The 26,410-nt window shown below is 42.4% G+C and overlaps 3 protein-coding genes and 2 long non-coding RNA genes across 6 annotated transcripts in view; 2 read left to right on the top strand and 3 right to left on the bottom strand.

The window, feature by feature from the left end:
* Positions 1–3,698, bottom strand: part of myo1c (myosin IC) — a 47,832-nt gene extending 44,134 nt beyond the window's left edge. Inside the window, exons 1-2 of the mRNA XM_023961533.1 lie at positions 3,574–3,698; positions 3,213–3,422 (exon numbers count right to left, since the gene is read on the bottom strand). Of these exons, the coding sequence (XP_023817301.1) occupies positions 3,213–3,302 (90 nt within the window). The 5' untranslated portion in view covers positions 3,303–3,422; positions 3,574–3,698. The remainder of the gene's footprint in view (positions 1–3,212; positions 3,423–3,573) is intronic.
* Positions 3,699–5,426: 1,728 nt separating this feature from the next.
* LOC110016157 lies at positions 5,427–6,735 on the top strand. Its single transcript, XR_002291443.2, has 2 exons — positions 5,427–5,926; positions 6,024–6,735. It is a non-coding gene; the product is annotated as an uncharacterized LOC110016157 (long non-coding RNA).
* Positions 6,736–8,499: 1,764 nt separating this feature from the next.
* On the bottom strand, positions 8,500–16,695 carry LOC101165659 (14-3-3 protein epsilon). Its single transcript, XM_004075728.3, has 6 exons — positions 16,466–16,695; positions 14,586–14,785; positions 13,987–14,093; positions 12,422–12,628; positions 12,057–12,193; positions 8,500–9,537 (listed from the first exon to the last, which is right to left on the bottom strand). Exons 1-6 carry the CDS (start codon positions 16,527–16,529, stop codon positions 9,485–9,487), a joined length of 768 nt encoding a protein of 255 aa, XP_004075776.1. The 5' UTR covers positions 16,530–16,695; the 3' UTR covers positions 8,500–9,484.
* On the top strand, positions 16,541–19,094 carry LOC110016232. Its single transcript, XR_002291543.1, has 2 exons — positions 16,541–16,706; positions 18,839–19,094. It is a non-coding gene; the product is annotated as an uncharacterized LOC110016232 (long non-coding RNA).
* Positions 18,342–26,181, bottom strand: crk (CRK proto-oncogene, adaptor protein). 2 transcript variants are annotated; one of them, XM_023961567.1, is made up of 3 exons: positions 25,624–26,175; positions 24,643–25,232; positions 18,342–20,645 (listed from the first exon to the last, which is right to left on the bottom strand). In XM_023961567.1, the coding sequence occupies exons 1-3, from the start codon at positions 25,841–25,843 to the stop codon at positions 20,508–20,510; spliced, it is 948 nt and encodes a 315-aa protein (XP_023817335.1). In that variant the 5' UTR covers positions 25,844–26,175; the 3' UTR covers positions 18,342–20,507. The 2 variants fall into 2 exon arrangements, with proteins under 2 accessions (XP_023817335.1, XP_023817336.1); XM_023961568.1 differs by lacking the exon at positions 18,342–20,645 and adding an exon at positions 20,652–24,488 and having other exon boundaries at positions 25,624–26,181.
* Between the last annotated feature and the right edge of the window lie 229 nt (positions 26,182–26,410).

Raw genomic sequence — 26,410 nt, forward strand, 5'->3', positions numbered from 1 at the left:
CCAACGGCCCCGGCTGTCCCACGAGACACGCCATCTTACGAAAATGTATTCGTTTACTTTACGTTCATTCGTGGGTTGTTTTGACTAAAATGTGACGTTTTTCTCTAAAAAAAAAATTATGTTCGGGTGAAACTGAGTCCAGTCCCTTTATGTGGGGGTCAGAGAGTGGTGTTGGTGGGGCACTATGAGCATCAACGATTTTCAAACCTCAGTTTCTTCACTGCGATCATTTCCACAAACACTAACAACTCGTGACTAAAGTCACGGAGAAACGTTTTCTAGAGGAAGTTAGCGGTAAACCTAAAGGTTGCGCTCTTCTTCCATCTGCTGGCGCGTCTCTGCTCCTGCGGGGGTTTTAATGATCCCGCACCGCACCGGCCATCAACGCAGCTGAATGTGCTTTAAAATGTGGGGCTCAGGTCATTACCAGGGTCTCCATCGGTGTTTTTAAACAAAGACAGCTCATTGCGGCGTGACTCGTCTGTGAAACACACCTGGGTCACATGACCTTAAGTAAGAAACAATGAAGTTCTATTCTGAAAGGTTGGTCTACACTGATTGTTTCTCTAAATATAATTCCACGAGTTGATTAGTTTGAAACAATCAAAAAGGGGGGAGGGGGGACAATAAATCAAATGACTCCTTTTTCATAACACCAGGATGTGGTTCTGCTGAAACAAAAACATCAAGATCTAAAATGAAGTTGGAAGGATTCAAAATGAAATGAATACTGTGATTTAAACCTAAAAGGCCCTAGTCTGTTTTATATCTACACAAACATGTTTATATTCATCCATGTCATTTTTCTTTTATTTATTTATTTTTCTAATTAATAAATGACAAATTATCCTGAGTCCCATTAGTTGTAACACATCTAGGTGCGTGAATTCTGTACAACACAGCCGCTCCTGCCGGGAACCATTTGGTGGTTTAACCCCCCAATCCAACGCCTTAATGCGGAGTGTCTATCAAGGAGGCATTGGGTCCCATTATTTTAGAGTCTTTGGAATGATAAGGCCTTGGATTTGAAATTGCAACCGTCCAGCCTCAAGAGAGACACTATAAATTAGATTAGATTAGATTAGATTAGATAAGATAGATAGATAGATAGATAGATAGATAGATAGATAGATAGATAGATAGATAGATAGATAGATAGATAGATAGATAGATAGATAGATAGATAGATAGATAGATAGATAGATAGATAGATAGATAGATAGATAGATAGATAGATAGATAGATAGATAGATAGATAGATAGATAGATAGATTTTCTAGAACTACTGACACAGTGTTTTTAAAAGTTGCCAAAGTAATAATGTTCATCAATCCATTCATTGATTTCCTTCAACCGCTTTATTCTTTTTGGTATCTGCCAGAGTCTAACCTGACTGCTGTTAGCCGTCTTTTCTGCCATGATGGTGACCAATTACGTCCAAGGTTGTGTCAACTAAGACATTTTTTTTAATGTGAGTTTTGCTAAAGTCCAATACGTTAAAGATCTGTTACTTTTGCTGGAATGATGCTAATCCAAAGGGTTATAATTTATAATTCCTTGTAAAATGCACCTCGAAAGGAAACTACATCAGATTGTTACTGACCATTGTGGCTGTAAATGCTCAAACAAAGCCAGTCTCCTGTCCTGCAGTTACACAACACGTGGTTCATGTGGAGGTGACCTCCACCCTCCACGTGCTCTGTCCTTGCTGGTGCTGAACTGTAATGATGCTCCATCGCCAGAGGAGGGAGCAATCGATTTACAGCAAGCCTCCAGTAATGTTCTGTACACAGTTCCGCTGACAGGATTTATGGATCAACTGAGACAGTCTGACTGTACGGGACAGAAATGCAGGTCAGGACATCCGCCCTACCTCCACTCAGGACTTCACCTTCCATGTCCCACAATGATGCTCATCCTAACCATTTAGGAGATCAGTGAGTCAAAGACGGAAAACTGAAACAAAGATTTATCAGGAATCTTTTATGGAAAACCATAAATGAGAACAAGAAGGTTTCATCTGTGGTCACCAGAGCTCCAAAGCAGTGACACCTTTGGCACAAACACAGGGTGACCTGACCCCACATGAATGTAGGAAGGGGAAGAGGAATGTCTTTGTCATTTCCTGAAGTCCGAACAGTGGTACATTCCACACCTTCACCAGCACAGCAGGGTGAGTCAACCCTCCCTTAACTGTAACAGAGATGTATCTGCTCAATCTGGAGCTGAGAGGCAGAACGTCGTCATGATTCCTCACAAACGCGAGGAACTCAGTAACTGATTCCATTTATTGTTCTAATCAAAAAGCAGCATAAGTCTGATAGATTTCCTTCATTTTCCACTGTACCTTTGAGCAAAGTTGATCTGATTTAACATCAACAATTGCAGAGAAAACTAAACTGATTTCATTTTGAGTTTTTTCCTAAAATGTCTAGTGCTTTCAACTTTTTCTAACAGGTTTCAGCCAGTTGGGAAGCAGCTCTAAAGTCTGCTGCATCCATGAAAACTAACAGAAGCTTTCACAACTGGAAATGTTTGCAAACGTGTTTGAAATCAGTAAATCTGTTTGCATTAATTAAAATCACATCTTCAACAGCAAACAACTTTCTTCAATATCCAAACATCAACAGTGATAAAGACAGAGCAAACAGACCAGAAGCTTCTGTGTGGCAGCGCTGCCATCGATTCATCAATGAGGACAGAAATGTTCCCTGAAGGTAGAAGCTAACCCTTCTTTCTGTTCCTCCATCCTTCATCATTCATCTCCCATCCCTCCGTTCTTCCCTTCCTCCATCATTCCATCCTAAACCCATCCCATCCTGTTCAGGGTCAGAGGCGGGCTGGATTCTGCCCCCAGCTGTCAGTGAGTGAACTGCGGGTTCTCGGATGTTCCTAAAATTAAACGTGAGATCGGACCTCATCAGCAGACCTTTGACCTTTTCTGCACTTGCATCAATAACATCCTGTTTCTATGGAGCATCTGTCAATCATCAGAGGAACCAGAAAAAAAAGTACAGACACTTTTTGGTGGGTTTTCCTAAAGTTTTTCTGTTGGTTAACTAAAGAAATCTCATCTTAAATGCTGATATGCAGGATGTCCTTGAGCTCTTTAGATTTACTGACCAACCATGAACTGAGTTACTGTCTTTGCTTATCAGCCAGCAGATCATCTCTGCGGTAGACCCATTCTTTCAGGTAACGTTGACGCTCACCTTGCAGCCGTGGCAGAAGTTTTCTCCATTCTTCCCTGGAGAAAAGATGATCTCCCCCGTTGGGATCAACTGAATCGTCAGTTCCATCATTTTTCCCCAACCAGGATTCTATCTCCTTTAACGCGAAAGGTTCCGGTCTTTTCTCGTGTTCAGAAGTTTAATTCTTTTTTCTGGAGAGTCTTGAAATGAAGTCACTTCATCGCTTTCCTCCTGTGTGATGACAAAAAAAAGAATCCAACTAAGAAGTGTGACAGAAACATTTGCAGTTCACCAGTAAAACCAGAAACTTTTCATCTTGCAGCAGCTCCAGAAAGAGCATCAGAGAGGGCTGAAGCTGCAGAGAGCAGAGGTTGGGTGTTACCTGCTGCAGAGCAGAGTCTCAGTGAGACCTGCTTCCCCTCGCTGAGGATGTTGCCTCTCTGACTGCTGAGGGATCATGGAGAGGATGTGGAGCTCGCCCAACTCCAGATGAGTGTGACAGGCAGAGGATATGTCTTTTGTCTTCCGAGCTGACAGTGCTAAGGGTTTGGAGGCGGGGTTCTACTGAGAACTTTGTACGCAGATTATTCCAGGATTTCCTGCAGCCGTGATGGATGGACAGAAGGTTCACTATTGAGGATTTTCTGAACACTTTCCCCGACACACACACAAAGTCAAACACACACACGCAGGGTTTCCTCTGAGAAAGAGCATCCTGCTTCAGACATATTCAGGACAGACATGCAGCCACGGGGTTGTCAGTGAAGAACCCCGCATGTTTGCTGCACATGGTTTCCACAGGAGGTCCATGATGTGTCTACACTGTCTAGACTAGACAAGTCCCAGGGTTTGATGCACCTAGGCACCTTGGGTGAAGTCTTTATGACAGGGATTTACAGAAAAACTTCACTCTGAAGCATAAGCTCCTGTGTAAACCAGGTCATTTTCACTTTGAGAGGGTTTGCATATTCAACAATCTAACATGTATCTTTTAGCAGGAATCACACTTTGCTGCTGAGGGAAGGGAAGCGACAAAGACACACATCCTTTGACCTGTGAGCCTGGCTTGCCAGCCTGGCATCAACAGGAAACCTGTGGCCTTCATGCAGTCGCACACTCACAGACACGCACACACAACCCTCTGCAGGAAGCGCGGCGTCGCTCAATACTGTTTTAAAGACAGATAAGATAACGGTGGGCTGTTAGCTAACAGGAAACAAACTGTTGTTCGTGTGACGCACAAACTTTAAAAGTTGACTCACCTGAAAATGTTACTCATAGCTGATAAACATAGAAATGTAAATGCGCGTGCAGATCTATGGAGTTATAAGTTTTTCACGATACATAAATCCAGATTCCATTGTTGTGTGTGTTGACTTTCTATTGTCTTGTTGGTCAAACTCTGGTCTTTTGTTTGCAACACTAAAGTGAGGAGCAGTAAATAGAATGAGGGGCTGGAAGGTTTTCTTGTGTTTTTCTTCATAAGTTTTTGCTTCATCAAGAGCTGCAACAAAAGATGCAACAATATCTGCGTGTGTGTTTAGTGGTGAAGGATCAGCCCCGTCCGTAAGACAGCAGAAGGCTGCGGTGTTGATCCGGCTCAGGAATGGCAACTATTTCAAATAAGCCACCACCAAACCACACAATGACGCCTCTCCCTCCGTGCTTTACGTGTGTAAACAAACAGTGCTCTGCTCCTGCACCGTACAGTAGCTTGGCTCAATTAGAATGACAGATGTAGAGTCAACCTCAGGTGTTTGCATTGACCTGTGGTTACCACAGTGGCTGATCCTACACTTGAAGCTGCATTTTCTCAGTTTTCAAATTTAATTAGTTCTTTATTAAGCCAGAACCAAAAAAAAAAAAAGTTTTAGAAAAATAAAATAATGAGACATTCAATTTCTGTTTTTTTGTATTGTACTTTAGCTCTTTGCATGTCAGTAATAAGGTTAAAAAGGGGCAAAATAATGAATTATTAACATTATATTGAACAGTTTTATAATGAATACAAAAGATCTGTGTGAAAAAATCTCAGCCTGAATCAGTAAAATGAGGATCTCTGTGCGCTGTTGGTTAATATTGACATTTTCTTTTCAGCAGAAGTCTTTCTGCTGACCTCCCCAGCCAGCAACACCAAGTGGGCCCCATGTGGTTTAAAAGTGGGCAGAGAATGTGGGCCCCAAATGGGTTTCAAGCTTCTGTGGTGGCCCCACCTGTGTTTGCCCACTGAGTGGGCTCCAGCCCACTGAGTGCCCACTTTAGGCAGTGTGGGCAAACACAGGTGGGGCCACCACGGAAACTGGAAACCCATATGGGGCCCACATTCTTTGTGTACCTTTGGGCCAGCAGAGTTCACATTTTCTCATGGACTTCAAACTGTTAGAGACAGCAACTTTTCTGATGGATGAGTCTAAAACATGTCTGCCCTATTTTCCATCTTTCGTTTGGACAAACGTCTGATTACCACAGCGGTACACGCCTCCCAAGTGACCTCTGTTATGGAGGTGGTCTCGTTCAATCCCGTGTCTCCATTCAGCCTCCCCTGGTCCCTCCTAAACCCCTGGAAGCAGCAGTGAGCTGCTGTTTGGTTTTAGGAGGCAGGGCTCTGCTGAATACGGTCGAGGCTGCGAGGACGACAGTTTCATCATTCTGCATTGTTGTGGTCTGATCAGGAAACCAGATCCTCCATGGAAGCTCGACCCTGATCAGATCAGACCAGACCAGACCGGCGCAGAGTAAATTTCACAAGTGTTTCTTCAAAATAGCTCCAGCTATTAATAACTGCTATCTGTAGAGGAAGTTCTCCATATTTCATTGACGTTCTTTCCGTAGGTTCCTCTGAGACCAGCAGCCTCCCTCTGACAGCAGAACGGCCCGTTTCCAGTTTCCACAGGAAGCCAGTGGAGGTCGACGTCCGTGTTCAAGAAGGAGGGACCGCATCAACGTCCAAAACACACTTTTAACAACAATGTGCCCAACGGAAAGTCACACTCTGTTTTGTCTATTTACAACACTTCCTCCAAACATCTCCTGTGGAAACCTGGATGGATAATCTACTGTCCCATCAGCTGGAACCTGCTGCCCTCTGGAGGCTCCCGGGTCCAACCAAACGCTCAGCAGAGCAGAAACCACAGGACGTCACAGCAGCATGAAGTCCAGGAGGATCCATTGTACTCATGGAGGGAACTTCTTGTTCCAATAGTTATCTGAATTTAGTTTGAAAGTTATTCCAACATGTTTAATTGAAAATAATCTTGTAAATTGCTCTGAAAAGGTTTTTGAAATCCCCTCGTCAAGGATGAAAGCCTGACTTTCAATTGTATTTTAAGTTGGTGCTGATTTTTAGCTCTTTTTGTAAAGTTGAAATCAAGCGTTTCCATGGTAATGCCAAATTATCTGAACCACATACATTCAAACTCATTTGGGAATTAGTTCTCACCCAGATACTTCGTGAACGAATATTTAGGATTTATGTGTCAACGTCTTAACAGTTTGTTTGACTGTAAAAAAATCATCCACCCATTTGGTTCTCTGTGAAACATAATGTAAAAAAACATAAGGAGAATACATCCTCAGAACCCGCTGAATGCGTTTTGGGGTCATGGGTTGCTGGAGCCTATCAACTGTTGGGTTTCTAGGTTAGTTATTTTAAAACTAACCTAGAAACAATAACATAAATTGAGTTTTTGGTTTGTGCTAACAAAAATACAGTTAAAGATCTCAAGACTAAACCACGTCTGTCTATATTTATAGATTTGTATTTTTTCCATTAAACTTTATTGCACATTTTTCAATTTTCAGAAATTCGCATTTAGTTGCACAATAAAGAAACAATTGTTAATATCAAACACACATATAAGACCAAACAACAACTTATAGATTTGTGTGTGTGTGTGTGTGTGTATGTATATATATATATATATATATATATATATATATATATATATATATATATATATATATATATATATATATATTTTTATCCGTCAACGAATCATCTTCCTTACCGAGAAGTACGGGACTTGATTGACGTGCAGAACGGCCAATCGAACATCCCCTCATACAAATGTCACTGCGCATGCGTGTTTGCATGCAATGAGCACAGATTCTTCTGCTACCGGCCCCGCTGCATGCTGGGTCACAGGCGGAGGACCACTCCGGCCCCGGAGATCAGAGCCCACTACGGCAGCAGTGTTGTCCTGCAGCACGCGCTTTTCTGTCCTGTCCACGGAGCAGAGCCGCTGTCCGGTCAGCATTGGTTAAACCAGCCGCCCCCCTCCTAATAACACCGTTTATAGCAGATCATCGCTGCTAAAAACGTACCAAAGAACAACACGCACAACAGCAAAGATGTGTGTACTCTTACTGTGTAGTTTTTGAATTACTAGGACATAAACACAGTATTTTAGACTAGATGTTATCAGGTCGATAAGGTTGTCATTCATCCAGGGGATGTACAATCATCAGGGCTTAAAGTCTTCTCCTGGAGGGAAATGTGACAAAAACTGAGCGCCATCGTTGGCGTCTGCATGGAAAAACACAAAAGCAGCTAAAGCCAGTCAGACTGAAAACATTCTGAACACACATGAAGAGGAAAGGGAGTCATCCTGTGATGGTTGTTTTAGGGACTCAAACTCTGACCAAAGCTTGAGGTGGGTGATTGGGAGGAAATCAATTCTTTATGGGATGTAAATACTGACACGAACCTGAGAAAGAGGCCTTGCTTCCATTGGATCTGGTTAGTTGGGACTTTTCTTGGTGTGAATTTATTGAGCAGTAGCCACATTCTCCTCCAGCCTTCAGACCAGGGTTGTAATGTGGACAGGACTGTCGCTTTGCCCGCCTGCTCTCAGCCTGACGGCCTCCACCACTTTCAGCACAAAGTCCAAAAATATCTCTGCAGTTCAGACGGTCAGAAGGCGTGAAACAGTAGCTCGGGCTGCATCGGCTGAAACTGGAACGGGGAAGGCAGAAGGTCGCCGAGTTCCTTTGACTGACCCTGTGAGCGTCTGCTGTCGTGAACTCAACTTCAGAGGATCAGCTGTCCACGTTTCTGCTGCGGCTCCAGCCACCGTGAAGATGCTTTCATCTCCAACGCCATGAGGAGAGAACATCAGTGCGAGAACATCTGCAGCTTCTAGGATGAAAAGACCAGCGGAGCTGCAGAATCCCACAACCACCTCCAACCCAGCAAAACATACTGAAGTATTTCCACTGAGAAGGTTGGAGGCTTTTATGCTCTTAAAAACCTAATTCCACTTTAGTTTTTTATTTGTGTGAATTTTATGTACAAAAAGACAAATGAGGGTTTAATTTAGACTGTTTAATGTTAATTCCATGCTGTGTCTCAATAAGAACAATACAGATTCCTCATCTGTGGCTCCAGTCAGATATCCAGTAGTACAAATCAGCTCCAAATTACACGTAATGAGGCAAAACAAAGAGCAATGAAAGCCGCAGGAAGAAAAACAAAAAGGTCACAAACCAACAGGAGGTCAGCAAGAAACCGAGGGGGGAGGCAGCAGGAAACGATGGACCGGATCACGCCAGCGATGGCCGTCACTGTCGGGGTGAACGTCTGTTAATGTGAGTGAAAAAAGAAAAGAAACGACCTGCCGGCTGGAGATGAGAGATGCTGCACGCGTGCACGTTACAGTACTTAAGCACAAAGTATACGCTCCAGAGACGGCTACGAAACGTGATGACGGCATCGCCATCGGGAGAAGATTAAGCACTTTTTTTTTTTTTTGCCCCACATGGATATCAAAAATGTTGCCAGCTTCCTCTGAAAACTAAGTTAACAAAAAAGGGCGTCTGATGCTTCCAAACAGCCCATAAAAAGGTCAAATAATCTTCATGACATGTCACTAAAAACAGGTAAAAGAGCTCCCATAACTAGTACTCAATATTATCAGTAATAAAAGTTAATTTCTATAATTACATTAAGAAAAAAAAATCTCAATACATCCAGCAACTGATACAAACATTGAGGAAAAAGCAACGACAAAAATACAATAGTGAAAACAAAGATAACATTGTCAGAACTGCTTGTACCAGGACAGAAAACAGCAACAATCCAGGTCCTCCTCCTCCTCCTTCTAACGTCGTTTCTCCTGTCTCAATGAAGTGGCTTTAATCTGAGTGAAACACGGGCTAATACAAAAATAAAAAAGGAAAATTAATGTGTTAGCTCCATGCTCCTGCTAGGCCCCAGAGCTGCGGAGGTGAAGAATGAAGGTGGAGGAGTCTGAGGAGAAGGGGGTCTGGAGTTGTTGGCTGTTGGTGGCAGAGTCTCACTGGGCCTCATCCTCCACGTCCTGCAGCGCCTCTTTGTTCTGCTCCTCACCTGACGGACAAGAACATTTGACGTGAAGGGCGTCGCCCTGCACTGACGGAAGCCACGCCCCACTTCAAACGGGGGGGGGGGGGTCTCTTAACATGACCAAGTTAGCTTTAGCATAAAAATATTACCAACACATACTGAAATGATGCAAAAACACAGATACTTCTATGGGACAATGCATTTAGATCAACTTTAAACTGCAATGCAGCCTCATAATCATGGCCATTTTATATTAAAAACAGGTTTGAGTTTAGAAAAAGTTAAAAGCATGAATCAGCTTAAAGAGCAATCTGAGGTTTGCCTCAAACGTCTCAGAAGAGCTGGCAGAGGAGAACATGTGTTCAGCCTGGAGGAAGATGGGAGCAGAAAGTGAAGCTTCACAGCAAACCCAGCTCGACTTCAGACCATCACCACACCCATCAGTTCAAATGTTTCTGTAACCATCCATGCCGGATTCTCTAAACTCATCTTAAGCATTGACCGTCCAAAAAAAATAACAGCCAAAACCAACAACGAAGCATCGCCTTTCAAACAGTGATGCCAATAAGCGAAAGACGACAAACGTACACAAACATGGGAAGCAGGGGAAGATGGGAAACCCACAAGTAGGAAGTCGGGAGATGCTGGTAAACAAGAGTCTGATTTTAAGGCAGATTCCTTAGCACCTCAATTCTCCTTCAATGCATAACTAAAATAGAGAGAAAATTGCAAAGTATTCCACAGAATTTGTTTCAAGCTCCAACATGGATGAGATGCTCAGAAATGTGAGGCAGATCCTCCTGAAGGTCATCTCAAAGCAGAGGTTTGTCTGCAGGATACAGAGGTCTTTATCCTCAACAACAGTTTAAATATTGATCCAAAGACCTGAAAATGATCTGTTCCAAACAGCAGTAAAAACAAAATACTAGACGAGCAGCTGAATGTACAGCAAAGCCCTGAAGACTTTAATGAACACACACTTCCATCGCCTCCGTCACATTACACTTAACGGAGACTTCTGAGGAGAGCAGATTACCATCGAAAACTAAAGAATGCAGAGAGGTCAGATGTTCAGCAGCTTCCTTCCATCCATCACACACCAGATAAAAGGTGGAAAAGCTTTTCAAACTGTTCTGCGCCAATCATCCATTCCTCTGCTCAAACCCAGATGAGTCTGTATTGAAGCGGGGCAAAGAAACATTTGGTTCTGGGCTTTTCCACATATCCACTCTCAACCTGGAGCTGATCATCTGGACCCAGTGTGTCCATGTGACCAACAGTGGACCTTTGAGCTTTTCATGGTGAAATAACAAAACGCGTGGAGATGAGATCATTCCAGCGGAAGAAGAAACAGATGCTAAGGTTTACCAAGAACACATTTAGAGTTTGATTATTTGAAATCCTTTTTTTTCCATTTAAAAGAGATTCAGCATAATTGCATCATCTTCCATGTCAGTCAAAGCTCAGTGTCTGATCTGAAACAGACGCCTCCACATAACCTTTATTCTTTTTTAACTGTAGACTTTTGTCTTTTGCTCCAGGAAGGACAGGTTAATTCAGACGTCGTCATAAGACCATAAAGACGTGGAATCACAACTTGCCATCATCACGTAAATTTAGCAGCAATATCAGCGACTTAAATTGCTTAAAAACACCCAAACTGGTGTCACCATTTCAGGAGAGAAACGTTCAAACTCCAAACCAGCAGCTCAGAGATTTGAGGCTGTACAGAAGCTCATCTAGCAGCACTGATGGACATTTGTTTACATTTCACAGCCCAGCATTTTGGATTCCTGATGGGAAAACGTCTTTTAAACCCAAGACAGTTCTCGAGTTTCTGCAGTGGAAACGCCAACATCTGATGATTCTAAAAGCAGTGTAATCAAACTGACCGGTCAGTGAGCCTTTTCGGATTTTTAACTCTAAATGTATTAGAAACAGTAACAGATGCTGCAACGTCAGCTATCATCTTTCACAGTCTGTATAATAAATACATTTTACTATGGGGTTTGCTGTATCAATACAGGTAAACTGGTCAAAATATTGTTGGACATGAACACACCAGAGGAAAGTTTAGGATTACATTAACTGAAGCAAATGTGTGTGTGCTCGTGAAGCGAAAAGTTTTCTCTGCAGCGTGTGTAGTACCGTTTACAGCCTTATGTGGGCTCTGTTCAGTGCTGTTTGGGATTTTGCAATAACAATCAATTATGTGGGATAATAGGCATTTTACAATAATCGTGTTGAAAATGGATCTGAAGTGGATCCACTGCGCCTTGATGCAGTGTCTGCCTGTAGGTGGCACCGCTTGGATTTCAGGGACCAGCTCCGGCCGATTGAAAGTTTTCTAATTGAAGCAGCACCGCTACGCGCTCACACTGCTGCACAGATGGAGTAAAATCGTGTTGAGCTAGACTACGTCTGTAATCGTCCAAGCCTGAACTTTCCTGACAACAAAAGTTCTCGCTCTCCTTTAATCTGCCAGGAGATCACGTCCATCAACGTGTTGTTGGTCTGCATGCAGTGCTGCATGTGGCCCTTACCTTCTCCCTGCATATCTGAAGTCCATAATGTCAGGTTGTCACGTAACAACTGCATGATGAGTGTAGAGTCCTTGTAGCTGTCTTCACTCAGCGTGTCCAGCTCTGCGATGGCATCATCAAACGCAGCCTTTGCCAACCTGACAGAGCAAAATAGTTTCAAGGAATGATGCTGGTTCCATTCTGGCTTTCACAACACCAGGAGCATCTTCTGGAAACTGTACATTAACGTCATTGGTGTCAGCTCTGGTATGAAAGCATCTTTACATCCAATTATCTGCTTCCATGACAACACACATGAACCACAGGTGCAGTGGCTTCCCATTGGAGCTGCTCTGCTGCAGCAGATCAGTGGGGGTGACAGTTACCTGCAGGCGCGGTCAGGTGAGTTGAGGATCTCATAGTAGAAGACTGAGAAGTTGAGGGCGAGGCCGAGGCGGATGGGGTGTGTGGGCGGCAGCTCCAGCATGGCCAGATCTGTGGCAGTTTTGTATGCCACCAAGCTGTTTTCTGCAGCCTCCTTCCTGTTGTTGCCGGTGGCGAACTCTGCCAGGTACCTGTGGTAATCCCCCTTCCTGGAGAAGACGGACGGGAACAAAGTTAATGGATGAAGGTCTGGGGCAAAAATGCAGCTTCATTTCTGCACTGCAGTCCTCTTCTGTTGTTCAACTAACAGAATTAAAAACAGACACAGGAACAAACACAGACCTCACAGGAACAGCGTAAACTGTGACAGACATAAACCAGGGATGCCAGCTCCAAACATCACTACTTAATGGGTTTTCCCCATTTATTATATCTAGATGTTATGTCATAACTTTTTTCTCCTTAGATCCACTGTCATGTGGTCACAGACTCTCCTGAAATCGTGTTTTGGATCAGATATTAAAGAATATTTGAATTGCGACATAAAAACTAGAAGCCATCTATGGCTTATCCCTTGAACGCAGTTTTAAAGCATGGAACTACAACATTACAGTGTTTCCACCAAAGCAGTCAAATTCCAAGACATTTACAATCCAGAAGCTAATACTAGAATTTATAAATTAAACTAATTGTTAGGGCGGCGTTTAGAGAATCGATTTTTTTGATTACACTTTAAGAAAAATAAACATTAATTCATTGAATCTAGAATCAATTTTCTTTGGTTGATTCTTTTTTTCTTCAGGCAAAAAGCTGTTTTAACTCTATTTTATTTATTTTTTAAATCATAATTTTACTAAAAAGAAAATCAACTCTTTGATTTCTAATGAAAACTAATCAGAAACATGTGAATTAAATCAAACAGTGATACAAAATCTCAAAAGAATTTTACTAAGGAAACTACTGCTTTTAATTTTCAAACTCAGATAACATTTTTTTCATATAGTTTTTTTTTTCCTATTCTCATGAAACATCAGGAAAAGTAGCCTAAAATTAGTTTATTTCACTTCCAATCGCTTGAAATCTGATTTTTTTTTTACAAAACCAGAAGCGATATATGACTGAATAAATGCATCATTCCAAATGACAGCAAGTTCTCAGAGTTTGAAAAGCTGATCAAAGTCAACACTGGATCAAACCCCGAATTTCACTCTAAGAAAACCTAAGTTTTATTTTTGCATTTGTGTCTCTTTGTCTGTCTGGTTCCTCGTGAAAACCCTGGTGTGCGTGGCTACAAACACGACACGTCTAGCAGTGCACATGCAACTGTTCACATGACACAAACTACTGGAGACGATCAAACCAGCAAAGAGACTGAACCCCATCCACTGGTCTCCAAAGATCAACTAAATTAAAAAACGGGGCGATTTGTCATGAAGACCCTTAGAAAACTGAAAAATGCTTCCACATAAAAACGAAAAGTGGAAGGAAACTTTGGTTGTAGAGTGGCATAGGTGTTTTTCTTTGTGATGAGTGTAGTGATTAAGTTTAAAAGGCAGAAAATTCTTACATTTTGTTGTAGAAGACTTTGGACTCTCCCATGACGGCTGAAGGGAGGAGGTGCCTTTCCAGTGCATCCAAAATGTCTCCACAGATGGTTTTCAGCTCCTTCTCCACCTACATTAAAAACAAAAGCATTAACCATCCAGAATCTCTTTTCATGTGTGAAAAAAAAGCTTAAATGCCTTTTACACTCATTGCTGTTTAATAGCAAATGTGTGACATTTACTGTTGAATACAATACAGTCAGCAAGCACCGACACACTTATATAAAAAACCTAAACATTCCTGTGGGTAAAACTGAAATGCTGAACAGAAACCATCAATGTGATGCAGAAATATCCATCTCCAAAGGAGGATATCCATCTCTGCATGCCATCAAACTGCAGTCCAGCTGCATCTCCAATCTCAGACACAGAGAAGCCACTCCCAGACCAACAGCAGCTCTGGTTTCACTTCCTGACAGCAACACAGTGGTTGGAGAACAGGACCACATGGCTAAGATGCAGCATTGTCCATCAATAACACTCACTCACTCACTCACTCACAACAGAACAAGTCTGAGGTGCTCTGAAACGAGTCGTCCCGATGCATTAATGTGAATGTTACCGTTTGTCTGTATTCCCGGATCATCTTCAGCTTGTCTTCCCCGCCCTTGCTCTCCTCCCTCTGCTCAATACTGCTGATTATCCTCCACGATGCTCTCCGAGCGCCGATCACATTCTTGTAGGCTACTGATAGTAGATTCCTCTCCTCCACTGTCAGCTCCACATCCATGCTCGCCACTTTCTTCATTGACACCACCATCTCTGTTGAGAAAAGCAGCAGTGCAGTGAAGAGAACCGACACCAACAGCTCCAACACTGAGGAACGTTTCCCAAACAGTTAAAGACTCGCTCGGTAGAAAATTGGGTTCTTAAAATGTTCTTGGGGTCTTTTTCTCATGATGGAAGACACTTAAGAAAAATGAGCTCAAAATTGCATTTCTGACCATTTTTTATTCAAATCATTGTCAATTAGGACCATAGGAAAAAATGCTGTTTGAAAAAGCTTGTAGGTGTGACGTAGAAGCTGCTATGACAGGCCACATTCTCCCTGCTCCACTCCAATCTGATGCATCCACTTGCAGACAAATATATCCATTAATGTCTTCAATTTCCTCTTCCCAGCTGGCATCTGGTTAAAAACTGTACAGCTGCATAGCTTCAATATTCCTCGCCATTTCTGTTGCAGGGGTAATATTAGGATGGGGGTGTGAGGGGCTGTAAGCTAGCGGGAAAGCATATAAACGGATGAGGGGAAGGGAGGGCAGACTTACAGCTCAGAGACGAATTTCTATTGAACTCCTGCTGCTCAGCAGAATATATGTCCAAGAAAACAACAGTTTTTTGATTTCTTAAAAACGGCATAATCATAATTAAAAGACCATTGGGGACTTTAAAGGGAAACTCCGGTAAAATTCAGAGAGAACCAGTCTGCTGTTACAGAGAAAGGTCAGTTTTCTGGGTTCAGACACAGTCAGCATATTGTCATTTGTGGTTGGCAGCTCAAAAAGTGTATGAAAACAGACTAAAAACTGCAGAAATAATAAGACATTTGTTCCTTTGGGAATGAGGGAGACCTTTAAAGTTCTTGCTCGGAAAGCAGGACAATGTTCTGTAACTTACGGCTCAAGCGCAACAGATATACGACTAACTCCAACAAGTCTGGCTCATTCCACCATAAATCTGTGCAAGTGCTCCCGTCCAAATCCCGTGAATGAGTCATGGTGCATTCACTGACCGTTACTGGGCAACGTCAGAGCGACGGCACAGACTCTAAAAACAGCCTCTGCAGGGCCTGTAATGGCATGACAGCGACGTTAAGTTAAAAAAAAAAAGGGGGGGGGGGGGCTTTTTCACCAATCGATCCGTGCTATCTGCGCGCGGGGGAACACCCCACCGAAGAATGGACAGCTGCGCTCCCACTCACTGCTAAACACACACGCGCGTGAGCTCAAATCCAAATTCACCTAACACTGACCCACGTTTACGAACAACCACCTGTCGCCAAAACAGGCAGAAACGTGCTAGTTTGCTGTTTTAAGGTGACATCGCGCGTGGGCCCTTTGGCTCCGCTGGAGCCACAGAAACGCGAGGCTGAGGCGGCACGGTGAGGGGAGGCAACTCCTGACAGCTCACGCTTCACTAATCCGCCATTTTGTTGTAGCACCACCGCTAACGTTAGCTAATATGAGTCACGTCCCTGCAGTTTCAGACCAACTGGCGTTCTTTCGAGCACTTCACATCAGTTTGAAACGATGACAATTCCTGCCACCAGACAACATCGTGTTATGTCAATACATAAGAAGTTGGCAAAAGCGGTGTAAAGTGGGCTAGCCTGCTAGCTGGCCGTGGCCAACAGAGCTAGCTCCTTTAGCTTAATTTAGAGAGGGGGGAAAATCCGCTGCGAGGAAAGGAAGGAAGGAAGCCCCCGGTAATGTGGCTTACCGTCATATCGCTCTGCCTGCTCGGCGAGTTTTGCCTGATAAACTAAATCTTCTCGCTCTCCCATTGTGTATCAAGATGCAGGTACAGTGACAAGCTAGGAAGTAGAACTGACAAAGCTATTGGTGAGACACACGGCGGCGTGCCAGGTCAATCGGCGGTTCCTAGAAATCAACTGGTCGATGAGTGAGCGGAGTTCCGCCCCGCCGGCAGACAGGAAAGATGGCCGCCGCCGTCCATCCGGGTACTTCGCGCCACTTCGATTTCTGAAGATTTGTCTTTAAAAACTTCAAGCAAAACTTCTTCAACGTATTCAAAGAATCAAGCAGCACAGGATTTCTCCGAATTTTTACAAATACATTTAACCAGATTGAGGGGAAAAAAATCGTGTTTAAAGGAATTCTTAGACGTTAATATTGATTGATGACTAATAAATTTACATATTGGGGTCAAATCCTGAAACTTTGCTTTTGAATGAAAAATAATTTCAACAAAAATACACAAATTCCCTGAATGCAAACTTTTGGAGTAAGGACATAATTAAGTGGCAAAGTAAATGGCACAATCTGAATTTATTTCTCTTTGTAGACATCTGATGAAAAGCTTTATTAACAAAAACTGCATTTTTTTACTTGTTTGTTTACTGATTCATCTGATTTATAGTATCTTTGTATAGATGAAAATCCGTGGAATTAAAAGAAAATGGATGTAAAGTGACGCTGAGTCAATCCGAGGATAAGTGAAAACTAAAAGCCTGAGTTGGACAGGACTTTTGGGCTGACATTTTTCATTAAGACCCTGTATAAGAGCTGTATATAGTTTCTCCTGACTTAAACCAATGCAAATGTGTCGTCTGCAGAGGACATTTCTAAACTGAGATCAATCTATTGTTTTTATGACATGAAAAACAAAACTTATGGTTTTGGATACTGTTAAAGCAAATGATAATATAAAACCTTTAGACAGGATAGACACTGAACGTGTTTTTGTAATAAAGTTCCTTTGGGTCATTATAGACCATCTGTTAGTTGAAAACCACATGATATATGAAAAACTAAAGCCATAAGTATAATTTACATAACCAAAAGAAAATAGAGTAAAAAAAAAAGGCTTTTAGATGTAATTTAATGTATCAACTCTACCACAATTTTGTGTCGCAGAGAAATTTAGGAAAATATATACATAACAAATACCGATCTGTTTATACTTAAAAAAATTGCAATTATAGGAAGAAATTAAAAAACACTATTTTATAAAAAACCTCAAATACACTAAAACTTGTGGATATTGTCCATGTGAGAATATTGGGGGTTTTATTATGCACCTTTAACATTAGTTTGCCCTTGAGAGTAGTCATTTTTCTAAAAGAAGAGAGAAACATTATTTTTTCAGAGGTATTTTTATGTTTGAATCATGCAAAGCAAGAACTGATTAAAATTGAGATGTCCTTTTATGGACCAAAACTATGGATTTGTTTGAATAAGTCTAAAATTAGAAAACACTGTCATTCTGTCAAAAAAAGTAGATTACTGTCAAACAATATCCTTGTTTTTTTTTGTATGGGCTTCAATAAGGATTAGGCTTTAGCCCAGTCCTTCGTGAGCGTTGGTTAATGTTTAAAAAGTAGTCAAAATGTGTAGTTTTAAATAACAAAAAAAAAATAAAATCCTCAAAACTTTAAACAGCTTCATATCTTAACGGAATCAAGGTTTTGTTACCAAAATACTCTAGAACATGTACCAAATGAAACTGGCATGGAAGAAAAGTAATCCATTTATGGTTTTAATGTCATAAAGGTACAGATGGAGTCCACTTATTAAAGGCAGCTTTTACCACAAGTTTCATGCAAGGTTTTCAAAATAAAGCGACAAAACACAAGTTTATTTTGTATGAGTTTAATTTTATTTAATAGTATGATAACACATTACATGCTACAGAAAATAAAAGGTAATTCTTGAAAGAATATAGTGTTATAATAAAATGGCACATTTTAAAATGATACAGTTTCCTCTGTCATTTTGCCGTCCCTTCCTTTTGTCCCCAAAGGAAAAGATCGACAACATGCAGGGCAACTAAAAAAAAATACTTCATGGTGGTTTCATTGGCAGAAGGTTTACTAGGATTACTTCTGTCGCTGAGCGCCTGTCACGTGCGGTCCAACAGACAACGAAGCTGGCTTTGATCTTCGCTATGGTTTGTGTTCTAGCTAGTCTGTAAATAAAGTGTCCCCCCCCCCCCCGAGTACGCTTCCCAGCTGAAACCCAGAGAACGTTGGGAGAAACCTTTAAATTAGAGCTGTTTTTACGCAAAAGACAAGATTCTGATCCGAAAACAGAAAAATGTTTTGAAAAAATTCCGACTGAATTTCTTTTGTAGATGCCTTCAGGAAAGAATGCCATCGTTGTAGTAATGCCACCAGAGAACTGGATCTGGAGACGTGGATGCGTTCGTTTGGCGGACATGGAGGTTCTACATCTGCTTAAAAGCAAAGCGTGTCGCAAAACAAAAGCCCCTCTGCTCTGTGATGCAAAGGCAGGATGATTGTCGGATGTCAGCAGGTGGAAATATTCAAACAAGACAACATTCAGCTCAGGGAATTGTCAAGAAATAAAAAGAGGAAGGAAAAAAGAAAGTGTTTGTCCTGTAAAGGTAATTAAATAAAACAATAGAGGAAGCACTAAAGAAAAACAGACTAAGAACTAATAAGTGAGAGGGAGGAGTCGACAAAGATGGAAACAAAAAGATCACCGTCCATCTTTTCACATCTGCTTCTCTAAGACAGTGAGCTAAACGAAAAGCACGAATTTGAGAACACTGACAAAAACTAAGACGGTGGGCGTCCTACATTCACTCTGTTCAGCTAAAACGGCTACACCAAATGGAAAAAGAGAAGGTTCTCCTGCTGGAGCTACAGGTGAGAGCGGTCCATCCTGACATGGAGCTGAGAAATAAACCAAACAATATTCAGACTGAAATAATCGTTTCATTACATTAGGCCCTGTTTATCAAACAAAAAACTACTTGGTTGGAGGTGAAGGATGGAGGAGGTAGCGACAGAGTGGTCTGATCTGAAGGAGTCGCAGTTTTCTGGGTCACTGAAAGCTACAAACTTTGTCAGCCTGTTCTGAGCTGCCGGGCTCCAGTCGTTTCATGTTCTCCAGGTGATCCTTGAAGGAACCTTAACGCTCATCGAGAAACTGCAGTCAATAAAAACCGGCCAACATCATCCAACATACTGATACAGCATCTCTGCAGATGGAAGCTCGTTTGACCCCATTTTGTTCAAAGAAACTCATTCTGTTCATAATGATCCAGCAGTTTACGGAGGTTTTAGTACCAACAACAGATGTCTGGACGTTCTTAGATCCTGTTCATGGTTGGTAAAAACAGGTTAAGCTACAGCTCCTGTCAAAGCCTGCAGCTTCTAAACCACAGATTTACATCCAAATGTTTCATTTCCAGAAGGTCAAACGTGTTTTCTGGAACTTCACGTCTGCTAGCAGGCACTGAAGCTCCACTCTTCCCACCAGCCTCCTGACCTGGAAACCGTTTTCACTTCAGATGGTTTATAACTAACCATAAATGCAGCATCAAGGAAAAAAACAGAATAAACCAGCATGTTAACGTATTCCCATTTGACACGAATGCATCAAGAATGACTGAAGAGGGCTGTTTCCATGGCAACAGTTGTCAAAAAGACGTAAAGGACAAAAAAAAAAAACAGACAATGTGAAGCAATAATGAATTGTCAGAAACACAGCAAGAAGAAGCGGCCAAACATGTGAAATCAGGTGTGAAGGTGAAGGTGCGTCCACGGGGCGTTTCCACATTCAAGGACTGAAATGGTTTTAGCAGGAAGGCAGGTAGAAATGATCACAAGGTGGCAACAAGTTCCTTCTTTGTTCTCAGGGATCCTCTGAAACTGTACTGGGTGCAAGTGAAAGCTCAAGGAGACACCAGGGGAGATGCAGGTACGGGGAAGAGGATTGTGGAACAGGAGGGGAGAGTAATACTAGTGTCCAAGTGGTGGTCTGGAGGTCCACTCTCAGCTGAGCTCGTCCTCGGGGTTATGGTGGTCCAGCAGTTTGACGTGTGTGAAAGGGAAGTGGCCCCGCTTTCCTTTGCATTCCCCCTCCCACTGACCATTGACGTTGATTTTGGTCACCTTCACCATGTCGCCTACCTGACGGAGGAGAAGAGAACAGACATGGTGACAACATGCAGCTGAAACATCATTTAAAGTCCCACTCCAATCATCAGGGATTTATTTTTAAAGTCTTCCCAGGGATTTTTTCATGAAGATGATTCGTTTTTAGGCACACACACACAAAAAAAAAAAAAAGAGTTGTGGGCGGGACTGTAGGGGCGGAGTAAGCCTGTACCTGTTTCTGTCACCTATAGCTGAGAGCTCTTTGTTTACGCACTCTTCAGCTAGCTTATAGTCCCCCCTCACGCCCCCAACCCAACATTAGTGATGCAACAAAAATGGTCAGTAATATTGGAGAAATCAGACTGAACAGTTTTGATCCAGATTCCAGCTCAGACGAGGAAAACAAAAACTTCCATGGATCTAGTCATCTGCATCAGAATGGAGGAGCAGAGAGCTTATGCCCACCAGATTTTCCACGCTACAAATAAGCTTTTCAAACTAAAGGTTTTCATCATTCACAATGATTTGAAAGGAGAAATACTCAGCAAATGCAATTTTGAGCTTAATTTTCTGTGTGTCCTTCATCAGAAAAATGCAACAAAAACATGTCAAAAAACAAAAACATAATTTTTATCAGAGTGGATTCCTTACACGAGAAATACTACAGCTCATTTACCGTAATCAGTTCCAGGGGCAGAATGGTTTTTCTTTTTTAAGTAACAAGCTAACGGCAGATGATGACGGCGAGCTCTGTGGCTGAACTCTGCTCATCACAGCACAGAGAGGAGTGGCCACTTCAATGAACCCAAACAGTCTGGCAAATGACTCCAAAGTTCAGTTCTATGCAGAGGAACGGTGAGGGAACCTTTGACTGAGGAACACAGAACCGAGGGAACGTAGAAGATCAATCAAGTCGGGGAAATAATGTGTGCAAAGAAAACCAAATAGAGAAATTCAACAGTGACAAACTCAGCAAAGAGAGAGTTTGAAGACAAACTCACCCGTTTCTGATGTTTAGAGGCTCAGAAGAGGACAGAGAAGTGCAGTCAGCAGAGAATCCTCAGTGTTCACATGAATTCACAACCACAACTCGTGTATTTACGCATCGAGACAAAAGAAAGAGTTCATTCTGAATGGTTTTAAATGTCACAAAACAAACTCTCTCTAAAAACTTACATTTCATTTTAAGCTTTTGAAATTTTCCATTTTTTAACTTTTATTTAGTATTTTTTTATCCTGCTTTAGTCCCAATTTATTATTAAAAAATATGAGCAAGCGAATTATGGGGGGAAAAAACAACAACAGAGAAACAAATATTTACCCAAATAAATCATTCAGACAGAAATGACTGAAAAACATAAAGGCCTTTAGTTTCTGTTGGTAATGACTAATGAATTAAATCTACACCATTTGTGAAATACTTTCATAACTAAAGTCCCAAAAGCAAATGTAGAGAGTTACTACATGCACTAATGAGAAGAGGGATGGATGTTTGTGGCGTTGAAGCTTTTAGCTCAGGTAACAAACAGACAAACATGCTGCTCCTCAGATTCAGCTCTTCAAACAGAACTACACTTCTTGGTATTACAGACTATAGATCTGCTGGCTCGCTGGTTTTTATCTGTCCTTTAGAGAAAAACTATGAATGAGGTTCAGGAAAAATGCAGAAAAATGCTTAAAATATCAGGTTTTCAAAAAAGAATGACAATAGTAAATCCATCAGTAATCAACACGCAGTTTCAAAGAAAGAACCTACAACATAATAGTAGCTATAAACAGCTAAAGGAAAGTCGAGCTGTGACGCAATCCACCTTGTTTGGCATGAGGAGCGCAGCCGCAGCCGCTCAGCTGGAACAGATGTGCAGAAATACTGTTGGAACAACTTCAAGAACGCAGCCAACGTCTGTCGGCGCCTCCGACACGTCTGTATCAGTTTAGAGCAGAACAGCACTACATCACAATGCTTTCTTAACGTCCATTGACCAGTGGCCTTTCATTCACAAACGTCTTTAAAACTGTTGCTTCTGGGACGTCCAGGGTGTCAGTCAAGCCGCTAGATGCTCATTTTAGAAGAGTTTTACATCTAAACAAGCTGAGCGATGGCAGATTCTAATATTCCTTCATTACTAAGACTTTTGTACGTTGAAGTTTTAATCAAAATTGTTTTAAATTTATTCAGATGAAGATAATTCCTCACCAAGTTTTGGTCAAATATTTGAGCAAAAGCCCCCAAAGCAAAAATGTAAAAGTCATAAAAGCAGTAGGCAGACTTCATTCATAGGCTATATGTGTTATCTAAGATGATTACTACACCTGAGTAATTAAAGTGACGCCTTTGAGTTGCTTCATTTTAACCTCCATTTCAGAGGATTTACTGAACTTTGCCCATCAGAATTCACAGAGAAACCTCATTAAAACTCCTTCATGAGTCTACTAAAGTTCAGGTATAAAGTATCTCAAATCTTTTTCTCAATAATATTTTCTTAATTAAGGACAAATAGAAACCTAAAACTGTAATAAAAAAAAGAGCAAAAACTTCTCTGAACTTCACGTACAAAAGCCACTTTATGCTTCACATGTCTTATTTTAATGACCCCCTCAAACTTTATCTTCAAATAGAAAAACATACATCACTGCTTTTTTTATTTTTATCAATGAACTGTTGTTTTGTCGACAAAAACTGAGTTAATAAAGTTTTTAACTGCAGTGAAAGACTCAGGCGCTCCTGAAAGTCTTCATCCTTTCAGTTTCTGGAGCTTCAGCCTCGGTGGTAAAAACACTCATGTTCTCATGAACAAGCAGAGCAGGTCACACACACACACACACGCAGGTTTTTGGAGAACAAACGGTCTTTTGGGCACGTCTGGTTCATTTCCATCTTTTTTCACTTTACCTTTAATTTAATAGACGTTCAGCATGAAAATCCTGAACAAACCCCAATATGCTTTTAGCTTTAAAGGAGCTGCAACATTCATGGAGACAGTAGTACGTCTTCAAACAGGAAGTAAGGACGGTTTCACAGAAAACATGCAATTCCATGGATTTATCGCTCGATTTACTTCGCTCAAGCGCCAAAGGAAACAATCCAGGAGAATAACAGTAACAAGACGTAAAACAACAACTCTGAAATAATATTAGCAGGCTGGAAAATAAACAATATCATCTTATAAAATAATCAAATGAAAAATGACTGGTGTTAGTTTCTTGACGCCTTCTGCTGTTTTCATCATCAAGGTCAGGACTGAACGCCACCTCTGAACCAGCCTGACCACGCCTCCTCTATATCAAAGGGTTTGACTTAAAACAAATATTTGCTCCTCATGAAACAAACCAGATGATGAAAGCTTTTATCAACCACGAAGAAAGATCCCTCCAAACCTTTCCAGGACAAAGAAGCCGGAGAAAATCATTAACTGCTCGGTGTGCAGAAGTCAGTCAGGACCAGCAGAGCGGAGGCCGCTGTGGCTTAGCCAGCGCCGCAGAGGTCTAACCGCAAGTGGAAGTGGTAGCAGAGCGGGCAGAGAGGGTGTCGCCTCATTAAATGTTTGTGTCGCCCCCACACAGAGTGTTTCGCTGCCTCCTCTCCTCATTCCAGCCTCTCAGACTGGACTCTTGGCTTCACTCAGAACAAAGGAAACGGTCCCGTCCCCAAACACAAACCATTTCCTTCCCCCTGCGACCCGCTCCGAGGGAGCACCGCTCTCACTTCCGGACAGTTTAACCGTCTGGCCACTGTGGCATGATGGGAATTTTTACTTTTATTTTCTGGAGCCTCTGAACAGATTTAAAGTCAGTATTGGCACTGGACAGCAAAATATATAGATTAAAAAGAATCAGAATATGAGCATGTTCCCTTCATGGTTCTTCTTCCTCCACCTTAGAGAGTTAAGAGGAAGAAGAGAGGCAACATGAGAAAAAAAGCTAAAGAATGTGAAGTCATTCAGATAAGCTGCAGGAACCAACATCCTTTCCAAATACCTTCATTCTTCCAGAAGGACGATAAGAAACATGACATTCAGGAGATATTTACCTCCAAAGCCAGCGCGGTTTTGTCATACGCATTAGGAACCCTCTTCTGTATGGCCCTGGCATACACGGGTCCGTTCTGGAGGTTTGGGAGAGGAGTGGGCTGAGCGTACTGGCTGGGGTCTCCCAGCAGCGGAACACCGGGCTGGGCCCCGGAGCCATCAGAGTTCCCGTGCAAGGGCAGCACGCCAGGGGCCCCCCCGGCCATTCCCGGCCCCGCCGCCGAACTGGGAGATGACGGTCGGTACTTCTCCACATACGGCACAGGGATCATCCCCGTCCGGCCCTCGGAGTTCTGGGCGTTCCACCACTGCTCCTCTGGCTTCTCCAGAACTCGGAGAATGTCTCCTTTTCGAAACGGAAGATCCTCCTCGTCGTTACCGGGGAAGTCAAAGAGTGCTCGCACAAACTCGTCCTCCAGGCGCGGCGGAGCACCGCCACCGTGGGCCACGCTCATGCCGGAGGGGTGTTTGGACTTGTTGATGGGTTCTATCAAAGTGGTGGTGTCCAAATAGTGAATTTTGTAGAACTCAAGCAGAGCAGGAAGAGCATCAAACTCCTGGTCACCAATTCGAAACCGTGGATGAGACAACCCTGGTTAGATGACAAGAAAAAGAGGTTTAAAATGAACTTTAAATAGTCACAACCATCAAATGTGTTTAAATATAAGACACTTGTCTTCATTCCACTTATGCTGGATTTGTCTTTGCTCAATTATTCTGACATGAAGGTCCAGATCATGTCCACCAGCATTGCTAGCAAAAAGCTAACTTTATGAGAAATCTCCATAAATTCATCATTTTTTCCGTCAAAGTTTGTCTTGATTTGAGAAACTAAAACACAATACATCAAATACATGTTGTCTGGCCTCCGTGCCCCCCTCCAACCCCACCAGCAGCGCATCTTCAGTGCTGCAGGTCATGCTAGAATGGTCACATCTGCTCCATCACTTCCCCCGCTCCTCCACGCACCCCACCATGCTCACCTGGGCCCGACTGCCTGTTGTTACTGATGCTGTTGATTATATAATGGGAGACTTTGGAGTTCTCGGATACCGAGAGCACGTAGTCGCCGGGGCTGGTGATGGAGTCCCGGACCAGGAACACGCCGTGCCTCTGCCCCTGCAGCAGCGACACCGCCTCCTGTCTGCTCAGCCGACCCCAGTACCAGCTGCCGCGGTCCTCCGCGTCAAAATTCCCGGCCATGATAACCGCTCCAAAGCCGAGGCTTCTCCAGGCCTTCCCTGCTCCGTTGAAGCCTTCAACTCATACAAAAACTTTAGCGCCTAGACTAGAGCACGTTCAGTGTTCAGTAAACGGGCGACATCTGCGGCTGGCAGCGCGGGCATCGATTCCCCAAAGCAGACGAGAAAGCGCCAGAGCCAGGAGGAGAATAGAGAGCTGTTTCTGAGGTCGGGCGGGAAAACACGGGACTAATTTGAACCCGCAAAGACGAAATTCCAGCAACAGACCAGCCGCCGTTGACAACTAACTTCAAAAACTGAAATGGCGGATACGGGGAAAAAAAAGGAAAAAAGGCCGCACTCACCGGATATGACGTAGATAGCAGGCGAGGCTAGAGAATTTCAAGTGAACTAAAAAAAGAAAATCCTTAAAATACCAAATAAAATGGATCCATGCAAAGATTTATTTTAAGAATTAGATTTAATGTTCGCCATTTGTGTGAAAACGTCATTGAAACTGAAAATCTCTTTTTTATGATTGTGATTTATCATTACAACATTTTTGTCAGGTATGGACGTTTTTGATTGG

The sequence above is a fragment of the Oryzias latipes genome, chromosome 13 (assembly GCF_002234675.1).
Source record: "Oryzias latipes chromosome 13, ASM223467v1".
In the NCBI taxonomy this organism is placed as follows: Eukaryota; Metazoa; Chordata; class Actinopteri; order Beloniformes; family Adrianichthyidae; genus Oryzias; species Oryzias latipes.